This window comes from Salvelinus fontinalis, chromosome 2 (assembly GCF_029448725.1).
Source record: "Salvelinus fontinalis isolate EN_2023a chromosome 2, ASM2944872v1, whole genome shotgun sequence".
NCBI lineage: Eukaryota > Metazoa > Chordata > Actinopteri > Salmoniformes > Salmonidae > Salvelinus > Salvelinus fontinalis.
Genome location: NC_074666.1, coordinates 55815621 through 55832643, shown reverse-complemented (window position 1 = coordinate 55832643; position 17023 = coordinate 55815621). Strand labels below are relative to the sequence as shown.

General features: G+C 41.9%; 1 protein-coding gene across 1 annotated transcript; it reads left to right on the top strand.

Moving 5' to 3' along the window:
• Nucleotides 1–4501: 4501 nt before the first annotated feature.
• Nucleotides 4502–16908, top strand: LOC129868914 (transcription factor SOX-30-like). Its single transcript, XM_055943258.1, has 5 exons — nt 4502–5315; nt 5439–5678; nt 5850–6032; nt 15722–16145; nt 16296–16908. The coding sequence occupies exons 1-5, from the start codon at nt 4607–4609 to the stop codon at nt 16645–16647; spliced, it is 1908 nt and encodes a 635-aa protein (XP_055799233.1). The 5' UTR covers nt 4502–4606; the 3' UTR covers nt 16648–16908.
• Nucleotides 16909–17023: the final 115 nt, after the last annotated feature.

Sequence of the window (17023 nt, the reverse complement as noted above, 5' to 3'; positions counted from 1 at the left end):
AATCAAAAACGCTACTGCATACAATGACATTCTAGGTGATTCTGTGCTTCCAACTTTCAAGTCAAATCAAATCAAATGTATTTATAAAGCCCTTCTTACATCAGCTGATATCTCAAAGTGCTGTACAGAACCCCAGCCTAAAACCCCAAACAGCAAGTGATGCAGGTGTAGAAGCACGCTGGCTAGGAAAAACTCCCTAGAAAGGCCAGAACCTAGGAAGAAACCTAGAGAGGAACCAGGTTATGAGGGGTGGCCAGTCCTCTTCTGGCTGTGCTGGGTGGAGATTATAACAGAACATGGCCAAGATGTTCAAATGTTCATAGTTGACCAGCAGGGTCAATTAATAATAATCACAGTGGTTGTCGAGGGTGCAACAGGTCAGCACCTCAGGAGTAAATGTCAGTTGGCTTTTCATAGCCAATCATTCAGAGTATCTCTACCACTCCTGCAGTCTCTAGAGAGTTGAAAAAACAGTAGGTTTGGGACAGGTAGCACGTCCGGTGAACAGGTCAGGGTTCCATAGCCGCAGGCAGAACAGTTGAAACTGGAGCAGCAACATGGCCAGGTACACTGGGGACAGCAAGAAGTCATCAGGCCAGGTAGTCCTGAGGCATGGTCCTAGGGCTCAGGTCCTCTGAGAGAAAGAAAGAAAGAAAGAAAGAAAGAATTAGAAAGAGCATACTTAAATTTACACAGGACACCGGACAAGACAGGAGAAATACTCCAGATATAACAGACTGACCCTAGCCCCCCGACACATAAACTACTGCAACATAAATACTGGAGGCTGAGACAGGAGGGGTCGGGAGACACTGTGGCCCCATCCGACGATACCTCCGGACAGGGCCAAACAGGCAGGATATAACCCCACTCACTTTTCCAAAGCACAGCCCCCACACCACTAGAGGGAAATCTTCAACCACCAACTTACCAACCTGAGACAAGGCCGAGTATAGCCCCGAGTATAGCCCAATTTTGTGGCAACAGTTTGGGGAAGGCCATTTCCGGTTTCAGCATGACAATGCCCCTGTGCACAAAGCGAGGTCCATACAGAAATGGTTTGTAGAGATCGGTGTGGAACAACTTGAATGGCCTGCACAGAGCCCTGACCTCAACCCCATCGAACACCTTTGGAATTAATTGGAACGCCGACTGCGAGCCAGGCCTAATCGCCCAACATCAGTGTCAGACTTCACTAATGCTTTTGTGGTTGAGTGCAAGTAAGTCCACGCAGCAACTAGTGGAAAGCCTTTTCAGAAGAGTGGAGGCTCTTATAGCAGCAAAGAGGGGACCAACTCCATATTAAAGCCCATGATTTTGAAATGAGATGTTTGACAAGCAGGTGTCCAAATACGTTTGGTCATGTAGTGTACTGTACAGTACAGTATCATACTAATTTGAGTGACCCTGATTTACTTTTACTATGTTCTGTTTAGTCTATGAGGCCAGGCTGGTTCACAGGATATCCAATGTACCTTGACTGGGTGGGCAATACTGGCTTCTGTTCAATCAGAGAGGAGACTAGGAGGGGGTTGTAATCAGCACCACACAGTCTCACCTGTACTTGTCCTTCCTAAACAACACCAACAATTTAAAACGGGTTACTAAAATCATTCCAATCCCGATTAAAAGGTACATGCAGTTTAGAGGTATAAATGGGCTGGCTTTATGACAAAACCGACCACTCAGAGCAGACGAGAAGGCGAATTTGCCCGGCTGGCTGGCTTTAGGGCAAGAGCATTAATGCAGCTACACTGAATAGCACAACTTTTCCCTAGCGGTGGAAGATGGCTGTAGTAGATGGCATGGCTAGGAAACTGCTTTTTGACTTTACATGAAACAAAACTAGTGTTTTTAATTCCTGTGCTGAGCTGTGTTTGTAGCAGCCAAGGTAATAATGGCTGAAGAACATTTTATGTGTTTCTGCTGTTCCCCAAATGTGTTTTTAAAGTTTTTAAATTGTGTAGAAATGCAGTAAATGAGCTTCAATTTTGTTAAAGTAAAAAATATTAATTTACATTAAGGCTAAATACATTTTTAGGAAAAATATGTATTTCTTGGTGTGCCAGTTAAAGGGTTTTAAACAAGGTCACTGCAGTAGAATTGCCACCTAATTTGGACAGATCTTATTAGCTTTCATTATCGTACTACTTGAAATAACATATCTTATCTCTCAAACAACAAAGTAGAAAAGAGTGACTTTGCTGTGGGCACTGGGAAGAGGAGGCTGGGGCCTTACCTGAACATGAGAGTGCCCATAGAAGTTGTTAGAAGAGAGGCTTTCACAAGAGGAAGGGGGACTTTGCACAGTTGGAGCACCTTTGCAGATGTTTGTCTTGAAAATAAATCTCCAAGCCTGTTGTGTGTTTAAGGACGTGACCGTATTCTAATGAGCCCTGCTCTGCTCTGTGGAGCTCTTGAAGTGTGTCAGTGAAGCTGGGGAACAGATGTCCCCTGGGACTCATCTACAGCCTCCCCCCCTGAGCCGCCAGCAACACAAGGAAGGGGCTCCACTTTCTTCTCCATGGTGGGCAATTCTATTGTCTACAGCCCTCAAATATTATTGCACTTGTGCATCCTTTCACCTTTTTGAATTGCAGACAGTATTTTGCATAATTACAGACAGATAAAGCCTGATCTTGCAAGGTTGCCATCGAAACACAACTCATTGTCAGATTTGAAACCATGCAGCCCAGTTTGATACCGGGGTCGTTCCACGAAATTAGTGCCTTTTGTGTCCCTTTGATATTTTAAGTAACTTGTGCACCAATATTGCATTTTAAAAGCATGTTATATTCAATTAAGTGCCCTTTAATATAGACAACAGGGAAAATTCAATAAATCAGATTTCTTATATGAATAAAGACTTGCTAATGTGCCAAGACTCAGCATTTTGACATGTCCCTCCTTGCACCCTCTGTGACTTAAATGTAAAATGTATCCAAGTTCTCACCATAAATGTAAAGCCCTAGTTATTTTGTTGCTTTGACAAAGTAATTTCTTAAAACGTATTATTTATTTCATGTGATTAGTGATTCATTTACGTCTGTCCCTCATTTTAAGGTCAACCCTGTTATGTGAACTGAACTCTCCTTTTAGTACGGTGAAAACATTCCTTTGGAAATATTTTTTTCTAAAGAAACATTGAACATCTAATAATGAAATCATATTGTTAAAAGGTGAGCTGGTTCGACCCTTTTTGGCAATTATCTGGAGTTTTGTGTTGGAAAACTGAGCAGGACCAGCATAACAGGTTAACTCTGTTACCCATAGATAGGAATGGTACAATGTTTTAACAATAAACAACACGAGCACTTCCATTTCCTGCGTGAAGCTAGAAAGCATTTCAGTCATTTCAAGCCCTATTCCCCCACTTTTGTTGAATAGGAAAAAAAAATATCAATGACTTTTTATACTTTCATATTTTCATAATATTTGAACTGTACTTGAGCTTGTGTCCTCATAAGTGAGTACACCTCAGCAATGTATACATTTTTTTAACCAGAAAGGTGAGTTCCAGATCTTTCTAGAACTATGCAGCAGTTCTAGTTATTTTTTCTGGGCCTCTCATGAAAAATATTTACTTTTGTGTATGTCTATTTAGGCAGAAATCTACATTTTGCATTATCATTCGATAAGTTTTGATATCGACTTACTATAGTTCTTTTTTCTTTTTTTTAACCTTTTGAGATGGGAAAACATGTTTTTTGTCTTTTTTACATGTGCTCTTTATGACAGAATGTTACAATTAGGTGAAATCAAACTAAGTTACACATCTCAAAAGGCAGCGAATTGGTGGAACGACCCACCGATGTTTACCTCAGCCAATTTGTCTTTTCACTATTCCACCATAATGAAGGTTTAAGTGCCTATACCCTATGAATTGAGAATGCTTTGAGTGCATAAATCTGTCCTATCAATTAATGCACGTTTAAGGGAGGGAGTAGTCTTTGAATTCCGTGAGATAGACAGAGTTATGTAGCTAGTGTGTTGTGTTTAGGGATTATTATTACATTAAAATGTAATCACAATCAGAAATGTGAAAAGAAAGAAACAATGACATCCGGACGCTATTTACAGTTCAGGAGTTTAATAATTAATGTTGACCGTATGAAATGTATTTGACCAGCAGATTAAAGTGATAAAATATGGCATGTTCACTTCTATCTCGCTAAATGTATTGTTAGTCTAATGTCGCCATCTAGTGGTTAATTGTAGTACAGTGGCTGGTAGGCCTAACTGATATTTATGACTGGATTCATGACATTTTTTGTGATAATGGGAAACTACACATAGGCTTGTTTTGCTTGCATTGCTTGCTTTGTTGACACGTTTTTCATTGTCATTTGAGGGTGTTTCATTGTGACAAGTTACATAGTTGCGTTCCTTTCCTTGACATACAAACTTCAATTATGACAGGTCCCACGTGATTATTGTGGTTTGCAACAAAGCTGCTCGCGCAACAATTTAAATCGTTCTCAAACATTCCATGACAGTTTCTTTCTCGTAACAACGGACAAGACTTTCAGTTATTTTGTTGGTTGTTGTCGGGCACAATAAGAGTTTCTCTTAAGTTTAGCTAGCTAACGTGCTAATATTTGCCACAATGGACAGGCATCCCAAGCGAAGAGCGCAAATGACATTCAAGAAAAGTGAACAAAGTAAAAACGAAGATGACAGTGGGCCTCCAGCTAGTATGAAAAATGCAAATGAAAGCGAGGGACCAGCATCTTCAACAGAGGGGCATCGAGGTGATGGAGAACAGAAAAGACCAGTGGGTAGACCTAAAGGCAGTGGACGTTCTGGAAATAGTGTTAGTGGAGATGTTCAGGTTAGGCCTAAAGTTATTTTTAAAACTGATAATAAATGGGTTGGTGATGGAGAGCTAATGCCCACAAGTTCAACACACCTCAAGGGAGCCATTCAAGGTCGACCAGTTACATTTGAAAAGGAGAGCGCATCATCATTAGCCAGTAAACAGAGTAAAGCCACATTTGATTATCCCAGGACATCTCAAGTGCTGGTCATCAAGGAGGAGATCACCACAACTGCTCCAGGTCAGGCCAAGGTCAAAGTTGTCCAAGAACCTGCAACAACACATCATCAAGGAAGTCCACCTGTGGCTCCCACTATAGACTTCTCCAAACCGATCCATGTTGTCCACGAAAATGGGATGACCTTCACAGTATTGGATGGTAAAGCCATAACGCTCAGCAAAGTTCCATACCCACCACTTGTTCATGTGAATGTTCCGCCACCCCCAGTAAAAGTGAAGACTAGAGGGATGAATCTCACCATGCCACCATCAGAAGCAGGTATGACTAAGAGCTTACCTACATTTTACATACGGATTGAATGTTTTTAATACTTTTCAACACATCATTGTCACGTATTGAGTTCATGCACAGTCCAAAACTTTGTGAAACATTTCCTTCTAGAAAATCTTGAAGTACCACAGAGCGTAGACAGGAATGGCTACATCAAGAGACCTATGAATGCGTTCATGGTCTGGGCGAGAATCCACAGGCCTGCCCTGTCCAAGGCCAACCCAACAGCCAATAATGCAGACATCAGTGTGCAGCTAGGAATAGAGTGGAGCAAGCTTACTGAGGAAGAGAAGAGGCCATACTATGTTGAAGCACGTAAACTCAAAGACAAGCACAGACAGGAGTTCCCAGGTAAGCAAAGAGTAGGCTGTCTACTCACACACACCATTTAAGTCCATTTAAACATGTACAGTATAATTATCGGCTCATATATTTATCATATTTCAAAACTCATAGCTGACACTTATGACCTTTACTTGATTTCAAGTGTTTGTTCACAATCTTCACCCATAATCATCACAGGTTGGATCTATCAGCCCAGACCTGGAAAAAGAAAGTGCTACCCTTCTGTGATGTCCTTTGCTCCTGAACCATCCTGTTGCTCTGCAGGGACAAGTGGTCATGCGGCTGAGTCTTATCCCGTGACCATGATGACTATGGCCAATACTACCACCAGCTCTTGTGTTCCATACACACAGGCCACAGGTAAAGCAATAGCTCACTATCAGGGTGGATGCCCAAGTTTTACCAGCCACTCACATTTTTTACCAGACCAATTTTTTTTTCTGGATATAAATAATGAAGATAATTCACAGTAAAGACATGCACATGTTTTGTAATGGTAAAACAACAATTATTGAATGGTTTTCACTACTGTAGCATTAAAATTCTCTTCCAGAGCTCATATATATACATACACAGTTGAAGTCGGAGGTTTACATACACTTTGGTTGGTGTCATTAAAAGTCGTTTTTCAACCACTCCACAAATTTCTTGTTAACAAACTATAGTTTTGGCATGTCGGCTAGGACATTTACTTTGTGCATGACACAAGTCATTTTTCTAGCAATTGTTTACAGACAGATTATTTCACTGTATTGCAATTCCAGTGGGTCAGAAGTTTACATGCACCACGTTGACTGTGCCTTTAAACAGTTTGGAATATTCCCAAAAATTATGTCATGGCTTTAGAAGCTTCTGATAGGCTAATTGACATAATTTGAGTCAATTGGAGGTGTACCTGTGGATGTATTTCAAGGCCTACCTTCAAACTCGGTGGGAAAATGGGAAAATCAAAAGAAATCAGCAAAGACCTCTAAAAATTGTAGACCTCCACAAGACTGGTTCATCCTTGGGAGCAATTTCCAAACGCCTGAAGGTACGACATTCATCTGTCCAAACAATAGTACGCAAGTAAGGACCACGCAGCTGTCATACCGCTCAGGAAGGAGACGCGTTATTTCTCCTAGAGATTAACGTACTTTGGTGCGAAAAGTGCAAATCAATCCCAGAACAAACGGCAAAGGACCTTGTGAAGATGCTGGAGGAAACAGGTACAAAAGTATATACAGTTGAAGTCGGAAGTTTACATACACCTTAGCCAAATACATTTAAACTCAGTTTCACAATTCCTGACATTTAATCATGTAATAATCAGTTAGGACATCTACTTTGTGCATGACACAAGTAATTTTTCCAACAATTGTTTACAGACAGATTATTTCACTGTATCACAATTCCAGTGGGTCAGAAGTTTACATACACTAAGTTGACTGTGCCTTTAAACAGATTAGAAAATATTTTCCACAGTGAAACGAGTCCTATATCGACATAACCTGAAAGTCCACTCAAAATCGCCATAAAAAAGCCAGACTACGGTTTGCAACTCCACATGGGGACAAAGATCGTACTTTTTGGAGAAATGTCCACTGGTCTGATGAAACAAAAATAGAACTATTTGGCCATAATGACCATCGTTATGTTTGGAGGAAAAAGGGAGGCTTGCAAGATGGAGGAAAGTTATGTGGATATATTGAAGCAACATCTCAAGACATCAGTCAGGAAGTTAAAGCTTGGTCGCAAATGGGTCTTCCAAATGGACAAGGACCCCAAGCATGCTGCCAAAGTTGTGGCAAAAATGTCTTAAGACAACAAAGTTAAGGTATTGGATTGGCCATCACAAAGCCCTGACCTCAATCCGATAGAAATGTTGTGGGCAGAACTGAAAAAGCGTGTCCGAGCAAGGAGGCCAACAAACGTAACTCAGTTACACCAGCTCTGTCAGGAGGAATTTAAAGGCAATGCTACCAAATACTAATTGAATGTATGTCAACTTCTGACCCACTGGGAATGTGATGAAAGAAATAAAAGCTGAAATAAGTCATTCTCTCTACTGCTATTCTGACATTTCACATTCTTAAATAAAGTGTTGATCCTAACTGACCTAAGACAAGGAATTAATTTTTACTAGGATTAAATGTCACGAATTGTGAAACTGAGTTTAAATGTATTTGGCTAAGGTGTATGTAAACTGACTTCAACTGTATATATATATATATATATATATATATATCACAAAAGTGAGTACACCCCTCACGTTTTTGTAAATATTTGAGTATATCTTTTAATGTGACAACACTGAAGAAATGACACTTTGCTACAATGTAAAGTAGTGAGTGTACAGCTTGTATAACAGTGTAAATTTGCTGTCCCCTCAAAATAACACACAGCCATTAATGTCTAAACCGCTGGCAGCAAAAGTGAGTACACCCCTAAGTGAAAATGTCCAAATTGGGCCCAAAGTGTCAATATTTTGTGTGGCCACCATCATTTTCCAGCACTGCCTTAACCCTCTTGGGCATGGAGTTCACCAGAGCTTCACAGGTGGCCACTGGAATCCTCTTCCACTCCTCCATGATGACATCACGGAGCTGGTGGATGTTAGAGACCTTGCACTCCTCCACCTTCCGTTTGAGGATGCCCCACAGATGCTCAATAGGGTTTAGGTCTGGAGCCAAGCATGTCTCCAGTCCATCACCTTTACCCTCAGCTTCTTTACCAAGGCAGTGGTCGTCTTGGAGGTGTGTTTGGGGTCGTTATAATGTTGGAATACTGCCCTGCGGCCCAGTCTCCGAAGGGGGGGGGGGGGATCATGCTCTACTTCAGTATGTCACAGTACATGTTGGCATTCATGGTTCCCTCAATGAACTGTAGCTCCCCAGTGCCGGCAGCACTCATGCAGCCCCAGACCATGACACTCCCACCACCATGCTTGACTGTAGGCAAGACACACTTGACTTTGTACTCCTCACCTGGTTGCCGCCACACACGCTTGACACCATCTGAACCAAATAAGTTTATCTTGGTCTCATCAAACCACAGGACATGGTTCCAGTAATCCATGTCCTTAGTCTGCTTGTCTTCAGCAAACTGTTTGCGGGCTTTCTTGTGCATCATCTTTAGAAGAGGCTTCCTTCTGGGACAACAGCCATGCAGACCAATTTGATGCAGTGTACGGCGTATGGTCTGAGCACTGACAGGCTGACCCCCCCACCCCTTCAACCTCTGCAGCAATGCTGGCAGCACTCATAAGTCTATTTCCCAAAGACAACCTCTGGATATGACGCTGAGCTCGTGCACTCAACTTCTTTGGTCGACCATGGCGAGGCCTGTTCTGAGTGGAACCTGTCCAGTGAAACCGCTGTATGGTCTTGGCCACCGTGCTGCAGCTCAGTTTCAGTGTCTTGGCAATCTTCTTATAGCCCAGGCCATCTTTATGTAGAGCAACAATTCTTTTTTTCAGATCCTCAGAGAGTTCTTTGCCATGAGGTGCCATGTTGAACTTCCAGTCAGTATGAGGGAGTGTGAGAGCGATGACACCAAATTTAACACACCTGCTCCCCATTCACACCTGAGACCTTGTAACACTAACGAGTCACATCACACCGGGGAGGGAAAATGGCTAATTGGGCCCAATTTGGACATTTTCACTTAGGGGTGTACTCACTTTTGTTGCCAGCGGTTTAGACATTAATGGCTATGTGTTAAGTTATTTTGAGGGGACAGCAAATGTACACTGTTATACAAGCTGTACACTCACTACTTTACATTGTAGCAAAGTGTCATTTCTTCAGTGTTGTCACATGAAAAGATATACTCAAATATTTACAAAAATGTGAGGGGTGTACTCACTTTTGTGATATACTGTATATATTAGTATGAGTCAAAAGTTTGGACACCTACTCATTCAAGTTTTTCTTTTTTTTTCTACATTGTAGAATAATAGTGAAGACATCAAAACTATGAAATAACACATATGGAATAATGTAGTAACCAAAAAAGGGTTAAACAAATCAAAATCTATTTTTGATTGTAGATTCTTCAAAGTAGCCACCCTTTGCCTTAATGACAGCTTTGCACACTCTTGGCATTCTCTCAACCAGCTTCATGAGGTAGTCACCTAGAATGCATTTCAATTAACAGATGCGCCTTGCTAAAAGAAAAAGTGAATTTGTGGAATATCTTTCCTTAATGCGTTTGAGCCGTTCAGTTGTGTTGTGACAAGGTAGGGGTGGTATACAGAAGATAGCCCTATTTGGTAAAAGACCAAGTCCATATTATGGCAAGAACAGCTCAAATAGAAAAGAGAAATGACAGTCAATCATTACTTTAAGACATGAAGGTCGGTCAATCCGGAAAATGTCAAGAACTTTGAAAGGTTCTTCAAGTGCTGTTGCAAAAAACTATCAAGCGCTATGATGAATCTGGCTCTCATGAGGACCGCCACAGGAAAGGAAGACCCAGAGTTACCTCTGCTGCAGAGGATAAGTTCATTAGATTTACCAGCCTCAGAAATTGCAAGTTCAAGTAATAGACACATCTCAACATCAGCTGTTCAGAGGAGACTGTGTGAATTGCTGCAAAGAAACCACTACTAAAAGACACCAATAAGAAGAGACTTGCTTGGGCCAAGAAACACAAGCAATGGACATTAGACCAGTGGAAATCTGTCCTTTGGTCTGATGAGTCCAAATTTGAGATTGTTGGTTCTAACCGCAGTGTCTATGTGAGACGCAGAGTAGGTGAACGGATGATCTCCACATGTGTGGTTCCCACCGTGAAGCATGGATGAGGAGGTGTGATGGTGTGGGGGTGCTTTGCTGGTGACACCATCTGTGATTTATTTAGAATTCAAGGTCCACTTAACCAGCATGGCTACCACAGCATTCTTCAGCGATACGCCATCCCATCTGGGACAATCATTTCTTTAGGACAATGACCCAACACACCTCCAGGCTGTGTAAGTGCTATTTGACAAAGAAGGAGCGTGATAGTGCTGCATCAGATGGCCTGGCTTCCACAATCACCCGACTTCAATCCAATTGAGATGGTTTGGGATGAGTTGGACCGCAGAGTGAAGGGAAAGCAGCCAACAAATGCTCAGCATATGTGGGAACTCCTTCAAGACTATTGGAAAAGCATTCCAGGTGAAGCTGGTTGAGAATGCCAAGAGTGTGCAAAGGTTGGCTACTTTGAATAATCTCAAATATAAAATGTTTTGATTTGTTTAACACTTTTGGTTACTACCTGATTCCATAATATGTGTTATTTCATTGTTTTTGTCTTCACTATTATTCTACAATGTAGAAAATAGTACAAATTAAGAAAAACTCTTGAATGAGCAGGCGTGTTCAAACTTTTGACTGGTACTGTATGTGTATTTCTTTACATTTACATGTGGTCTTTGGCTAAATAAAAACAATTCTCCCAAATAGTGTTAATTTTCCCACCTTGCTGGCTATTCCTCACCACACACACACTCATTTAGTGCACAAGTTTCTCCATACAACTAAACATAGACTACGAAAACGTACTTCTATTTTGATTTCACCTAATTAACATTCTGTCATAAAGAACACATGTTCAACTACATAAAAAGTGGTCCTGTGTGGCTCAGTCTCTAGAGGATTGCTCTTGCAACGCCAAGGGTTGTGGGTTTAATTCCTGCTGGGGCCACCCGTTTGTAAATTGTATGCACACATGACTGTAAGTCGCTTTGGATAATAGTGTTTGCTAAATGGTATGTATTCTTTTTGTCTTTTTTACATTTTCCCATCTTGAGGTTAAATAAACAAATTACTAAGTGCCAAATAAAGTAACAAGGTTGACAATTTTATCTTAAATCAGCCATAAATCCCATTGTGAGAATGTAAGCTTGTTGTGTGCAACACGAATTGAATGTAAGCTTCACAAAAAAATTATTCATTGTTAACATTTCTAGCCTCTCCATCTATGGGTTGAGGTGGTACAGCTTTTTTATTTTTTATTTCACCTTTATTTAACCAGGTAGGCCAGTTGAGAACATGTTCTCATTAACAACTGCGACCTGGCCAAGATAGAGCAAAGCAGTGCGACACAAACAACACAGTTATACATGGGATAAACAAACGTACGGTCAATAACACAATAGAAAAGTCTATATGCAGTGTGTGCAAATAATAAAAAATAAATAAATATGTCATAGTGGCAAAATAATGACAATTTAGCAATTAAACACTGGAGTGATATACGTGCAAGTAGAGATACTGGGGTGCAAAGGAGAAAAATAAATAACATGGGGATGAGGTAGTTGGGTGGGCTTATTCACAGATGGGCTATGTACATATGCAATGATCGGTAAGCTGCTCTGACAGCTGATGCTTGAAGTTAGTGAGGGATATATAAGTCTCCAGCTTCAGGGATTTTTGCATTTCGTTCCAGTCATTGGCAGCAGAGAACTGGAAGGAAAGGCGGCCAAACGAGGAGTTGGCTTTGGGGATGACCAGTGAAATATACCTGCTGGAGCACGTGCTACGGGTGGGTGCTGCTATGGTGACCAGTGAGCTGAGATAAGGCGGAGCTTTACTTAGCAAAGACTCATAGATGACCTGGAGCCAGTGGGTTTGGCAACGAATATGAAGCGAGGGCCAGCCAACGAGAGCATACAGGTCACAGTGGTGGGTAGTATATGGGGCTTTGGTGACAAAGCGGGTGGCACTGTGATAGACTACATCCAATTTGCTGAGTAGAGTGTTGGAGGCTATTTTGTAAATGACATAAACAAAGTCAAGGATCGGTAGGATAGTCAGTTTTACGAGGGTATGTTTGGCAGCATGACTGAAGGATGCTTTGTTGCGAAATAGGAAGCTGATTCTAGATTTAATTTTGGATTGGAGATGCTTACTGCGAGTCTGGAAGGAGAGTTTACAGTCTAGCCAGACACCTAGGTATTTATAGTTGTCCACATATTGTCAGAACTCTCCAGAGTAGTGATGCTAGATGGGTGGGCGGATGCAGGCAGCGATCGGTTGAAGAGCATGCATTTAGTTTTACTTGCATTTAAGAGCAGTTGGAGGCCACGGAAGGAGTGTTGTATGATATTGAAGCTCATCTGGAGGTGTGTTAACACAGTGTCCAAAGATGGGCCAGAAGTATACAGAATGGTGTCGTCTGCGTAGAGGTTGATCAGAGAAACACCAGCAGCAAGAGCGACATCATTGATGTATACAGAGAAAAGAGTCGTCCCGAGAATTGAACCCTGTGGCACCCCCATAGAGACTGCCAGAGGTCTGGACAACAGGCCCTCTGATTTGACACACTGAACCACTGAACTCTATCTGAGAAGTAGTTGGTGAACCAGGCGAGGCAGTCATTTGAGAAACCAAGGCAGTTGAGTCTGCCAATAAGAATGGCCAGGTCGATGAATATGGCTGCACAGTATTGTCTTTTATCGATTGCAGTTATGATATCATTTAGGACCTTGAACGTGGCTGAGGTGCACCTATGACCAGCTCGGAAACCAGATTGCATAGCGGAGAAGGTACAGTGGGATTTGAAGTGGTCGGTGATCTGTTTGTTAACTTGGCTTTCGAAGACTTTAGAAAGGCAGGGTAGGATAGATATAGATCTGTACCAGTTTGGGTCTAGAGTGTCACCCCCTTTGAAGAGGGGGATGACCGCCAGATTTCCAATCTTTAGGGATCTCAGACGATACGAAAGAGGTTGAACAAGCTAGTAATAGGGGTTGCAACAATTTCTGCAGATAATTTTAGAAAGAGGGTCCAGATTGTCTAGCCCAGTTGATTTGTAGGGGTCCAGATTTTGCAGATTTTTCAGAACATCAGCTATCTGGATTTGGGTGAAGGAGAATTGGGGAGGCTTGGGCAAGTTGCTGTGGGGGGTGCAGAGCTGTTGACCGGGGTAGGGCTAGCCAGGTGGAAAGCATGGCCAGCCGTAGAAAAATGCTTATTGAAATGATCGATTATCGTAGATTTATCGGTGGTAAGTGTTTCCTAGCCTCAGTGCAGTGGGGAGCTGGGAGGAGGTGCTCTTATTCTCCAATGGCCTTTACAGTGTCCCAGAACTTTTTGAAGTTTATGCTACAGGATGCAAATTTCTGTTTGAAAAAGCTAGCCTTAGCTTTCCTAACTGCCTGTGTATATTGATTCCTAACTTCCCTGAAAAGTTGCATATCGCGGGGGCTATTCAATGCTAATGCAGTACGCCACAGGATGTTTTTGTGCTGGTCAAGGGCAGTCAGGTCTAGAGTGAACCAATGGCTATATCTGTTCTTAGTTATACATTTTTTTGAATGGGGCATGCTTATTTAAGATGGTGAGGAAAGCATTTTTAAAGAATAACCATGCATCCTCTGCTAACGGAATGAGGTCAATATCCTTCCAGGATATCCGGGCCAGGTCAATTTAGAAAGGCCTGCTCACTGAAGTGTTTTAGGGAGCGTTTGACAGTGATGAGGGGTGGTCATTGACCGCGGACGCAGGCAATGAGGCAGTGATCACTGAGATCCTGGTTGAAGACAGCAGAGGTGTATTTAGAGGGCAGGTTGGTCAAGATGATATCTATGAGGGTGCCCGTGTTTACTTGATTTAGGGTTGTACCTGGTGGGTTCCATGATAATTTGTGTGAGTTGTAGGGCATCTAGCTTAGATTGTAGGACCGCCAGGGTGTTAAGCATATCCCAGTTTAGGTCACCTAACAGTACAAACTCTGAAGATAAATGGGGGGGAAATTAATTCACATATGGTGACCAGGGCACAGCTGGGGGCTGAGGGGGGTCTATAACAAGCGGCAACAGTGAGAGAAATATTTCTGGAAAGGTGGATTTTTAAAAGTAGAAACTCGAACTGGGTACAGACCTGGATAGCATGACATAACTCTGCAGGCTATCTCTGCAGTAGATTGCAACTCCACCCCCTTTGGCAGTTCTATCTTGGTGGAAAATGTTGTAGTTGGGGATGGAAATTTCAGAATTTTTGGTGGTCTTCCTAAGCCAGGATTCAGACACGGCTAGGACATCAGGGTTGGCGGAGTGTGCTAAAGCGGTGAATAAAACAAACTTAGGGAGGAGGCTTCTGATGTTAACATGCATGAAACCAATGATAGCATCTGGGGAATAGGAGTCGAACTAGGGGCTACAGGGCCTGGGTTAACCTCTACATCACCAGAGGAGGAGTAGGATAAGGGTATGGCTAAAGGCTATAAGAACTGGTCGTCTAGTGCGTTGGGGACAGAATTAAAGGAGCAGATTTCTGGGCGCGGTAGAATATATTCAAGGCATAATGTACACATATATGATAAGATGTGAGTGCAGTGGAGGTAAACCTAAGCGTTGAGTGACGATGAGAGAGATTTAGTCTCTGGAGGGACAAATTAAGCCAGGTGAGGTCTTCTCGTGTGTGTGGGGTGGGACAATATACTGTGCTTGACATGCTCAGTTTTCCACCACAACACCAGAAAATTGCTAAAAAGAGTAGAACGCTCTCACCTGCCTTTACACTATGATTTCACTATTAGATGTTCAATGTTTCTTTTGAAGTTTTTTGTTTAAAGGAATAGTTTCACCATATTAAAATGAGAGTTCAGTTCACGTAACAGGTTTGACTTTAAAATAAGGGACATATGTAAATGATTCACTAATCACATTATTAAATAAATAATACATTTCAGAAATTACTTTGTCAAAGCAACAAAATAACTACGGCTTTACAATGATGTTGAAAACTTAGACATTGTTGTGTTTAAATGGGTTAATCTTCCTAGAAGTCACAGAAGGTGCATGGAGGGACATGTCAAAATACTGCATTTTTGCACTTTAGCAAGTCTTTATTGATATTAAAAATGTGATTTATTGAATTTTCCTTGTCTATATTAAAGGGCAGTTCATTTATTATAACATGCTTTTAAAATGTAATATTGGTGTACAGTTTCTACTTAAAATATCAAAGGGATACAAAAGTCACACTTTTCGTGGAATGATCCGGTTGCTGTAACTGTAAGAATAATACATTGTAGTATGAAGCTCAATACTGTAATTATTATGGTTTTTTCTTCCCCAGGCTCTAATGACCATGGTGTCCAGGTGGCTATAACGGCAGCTCCAAATGCCTCTCAGACTACCAGCCCAGTCTCCATATTCTTCCAGACTACTGCCTGCCCACATCCCCACCCAACAGCCACAACCTCTGGTGGTAAGCCTGCAGAAGGCAAGCATGAAGCCAGTCACTCTGACAGCAATCCTGAAGAAGCTCCCAAACCCAGGAAAATCAGCAGGCAACAAGCCTACTACAATTCTGCCAGTGAGATGCCCTCAACAAGCATGGCATCCAGCTCCAGAGGTCTCCAAATGCCACTCCCTAACATGGCTCACCCTCACATGTATCCTCCATCTCCCATACCACATCCAGTGGGCCTCTTTCCCACCCCTCGCTTCCCCTTTGCTCCACCCTACTTCATGCCTGGACCTAATTTTTATCCACCAGGGTGAGCAATGAATGCTGTTTCATCTAGAATACCATTTAAGTTATACTTAGGTATGCTGTGTGATGTTTTATAATTGTGAAGGTTAGTGGTGAAAATATAACTATGGTCATTTGAAACACCATCATCCTGGGAATCTTGTATTTTTTTCAGATCATACCCTTACCTACACAGCCCATACTCCTACCCAGTTCTCCAACCCCAGGATTTCTCAAACCCCATGGCTACTCCCATGGCTACTCCGGGCTACCCCTATGATGACAACTACGATCAGCATGAGTCCACATTTTCCCTTCTCAACAGAGACTACCCGTTTTGGCAGAATGGAGAGGGCAGGCAGAGATGTCAAGGGCAGGCCCCCACTGCCTCTGAGCTCCTAGGTTCGGTCCCTCCACTGGACGTACGTGCCCTGGAGAACGTCTTCACCAACTCTGCCAGTGTCCAGGAGGTCCAAGTCACCAATGAGGAGGACGAGGAAGAAGTGCGCGTGATGAGAATTCTCTAGGATCAAACCTAAGAGACATCCTTTAGCAAAATCCCTGATAGCCTATTTGTTGATTCAGTGAATCAATACTTTGTGTTGTACATACAAAAATAAATGAATTGTTACTGTTATTCTGAAATGTATTTTTAACGATTAATACTGTTTTATGCGATCGACCACTGCTCTGCACAAAATGAAATGTCAAGTATTTTAAAGTGTTTGATATGGGTTCTATTTATGCCTTTTTGTTCTACAAATACCTGGTTTGTAAGGAGAAAAGGGTGCTTTACTGATTTTATGCAGACTCCAGCTGATTTTTGTATAGAAATCCAATAAATTACAGTGCACCAATAATACATTGCAGAGTGGTCATTTAATCATGAGTTATACTTTTTTC

What these genes read in the sequence shown, in the direction of transcription:
- LOC129868914 (XM_055943258.1), top strand. Translation starts at nt 4,607, where the DNA reads ATGGACAGGCATCCCAAGCGAAGAGCGCAAATGACATTCAAGAAAAGT. An exon ending in CATGCCACCATCAGAAGCAG is followed by an intron (nt 5,316 to 5,438) that starts GTATGACTAAGA and finishes ATTTCCTTCTAG; the next exon opens with AAAATCTTGAAGTACCACAG. An exon ending in CCTAATTTTTATCCACCAGG is followed by an intron (nt 16,146 to 16,295) that starts GTGAGCAATGAA and finishes TATTTTTTTCAG; the next exon opens with ATCATACCCTTACCTACACA.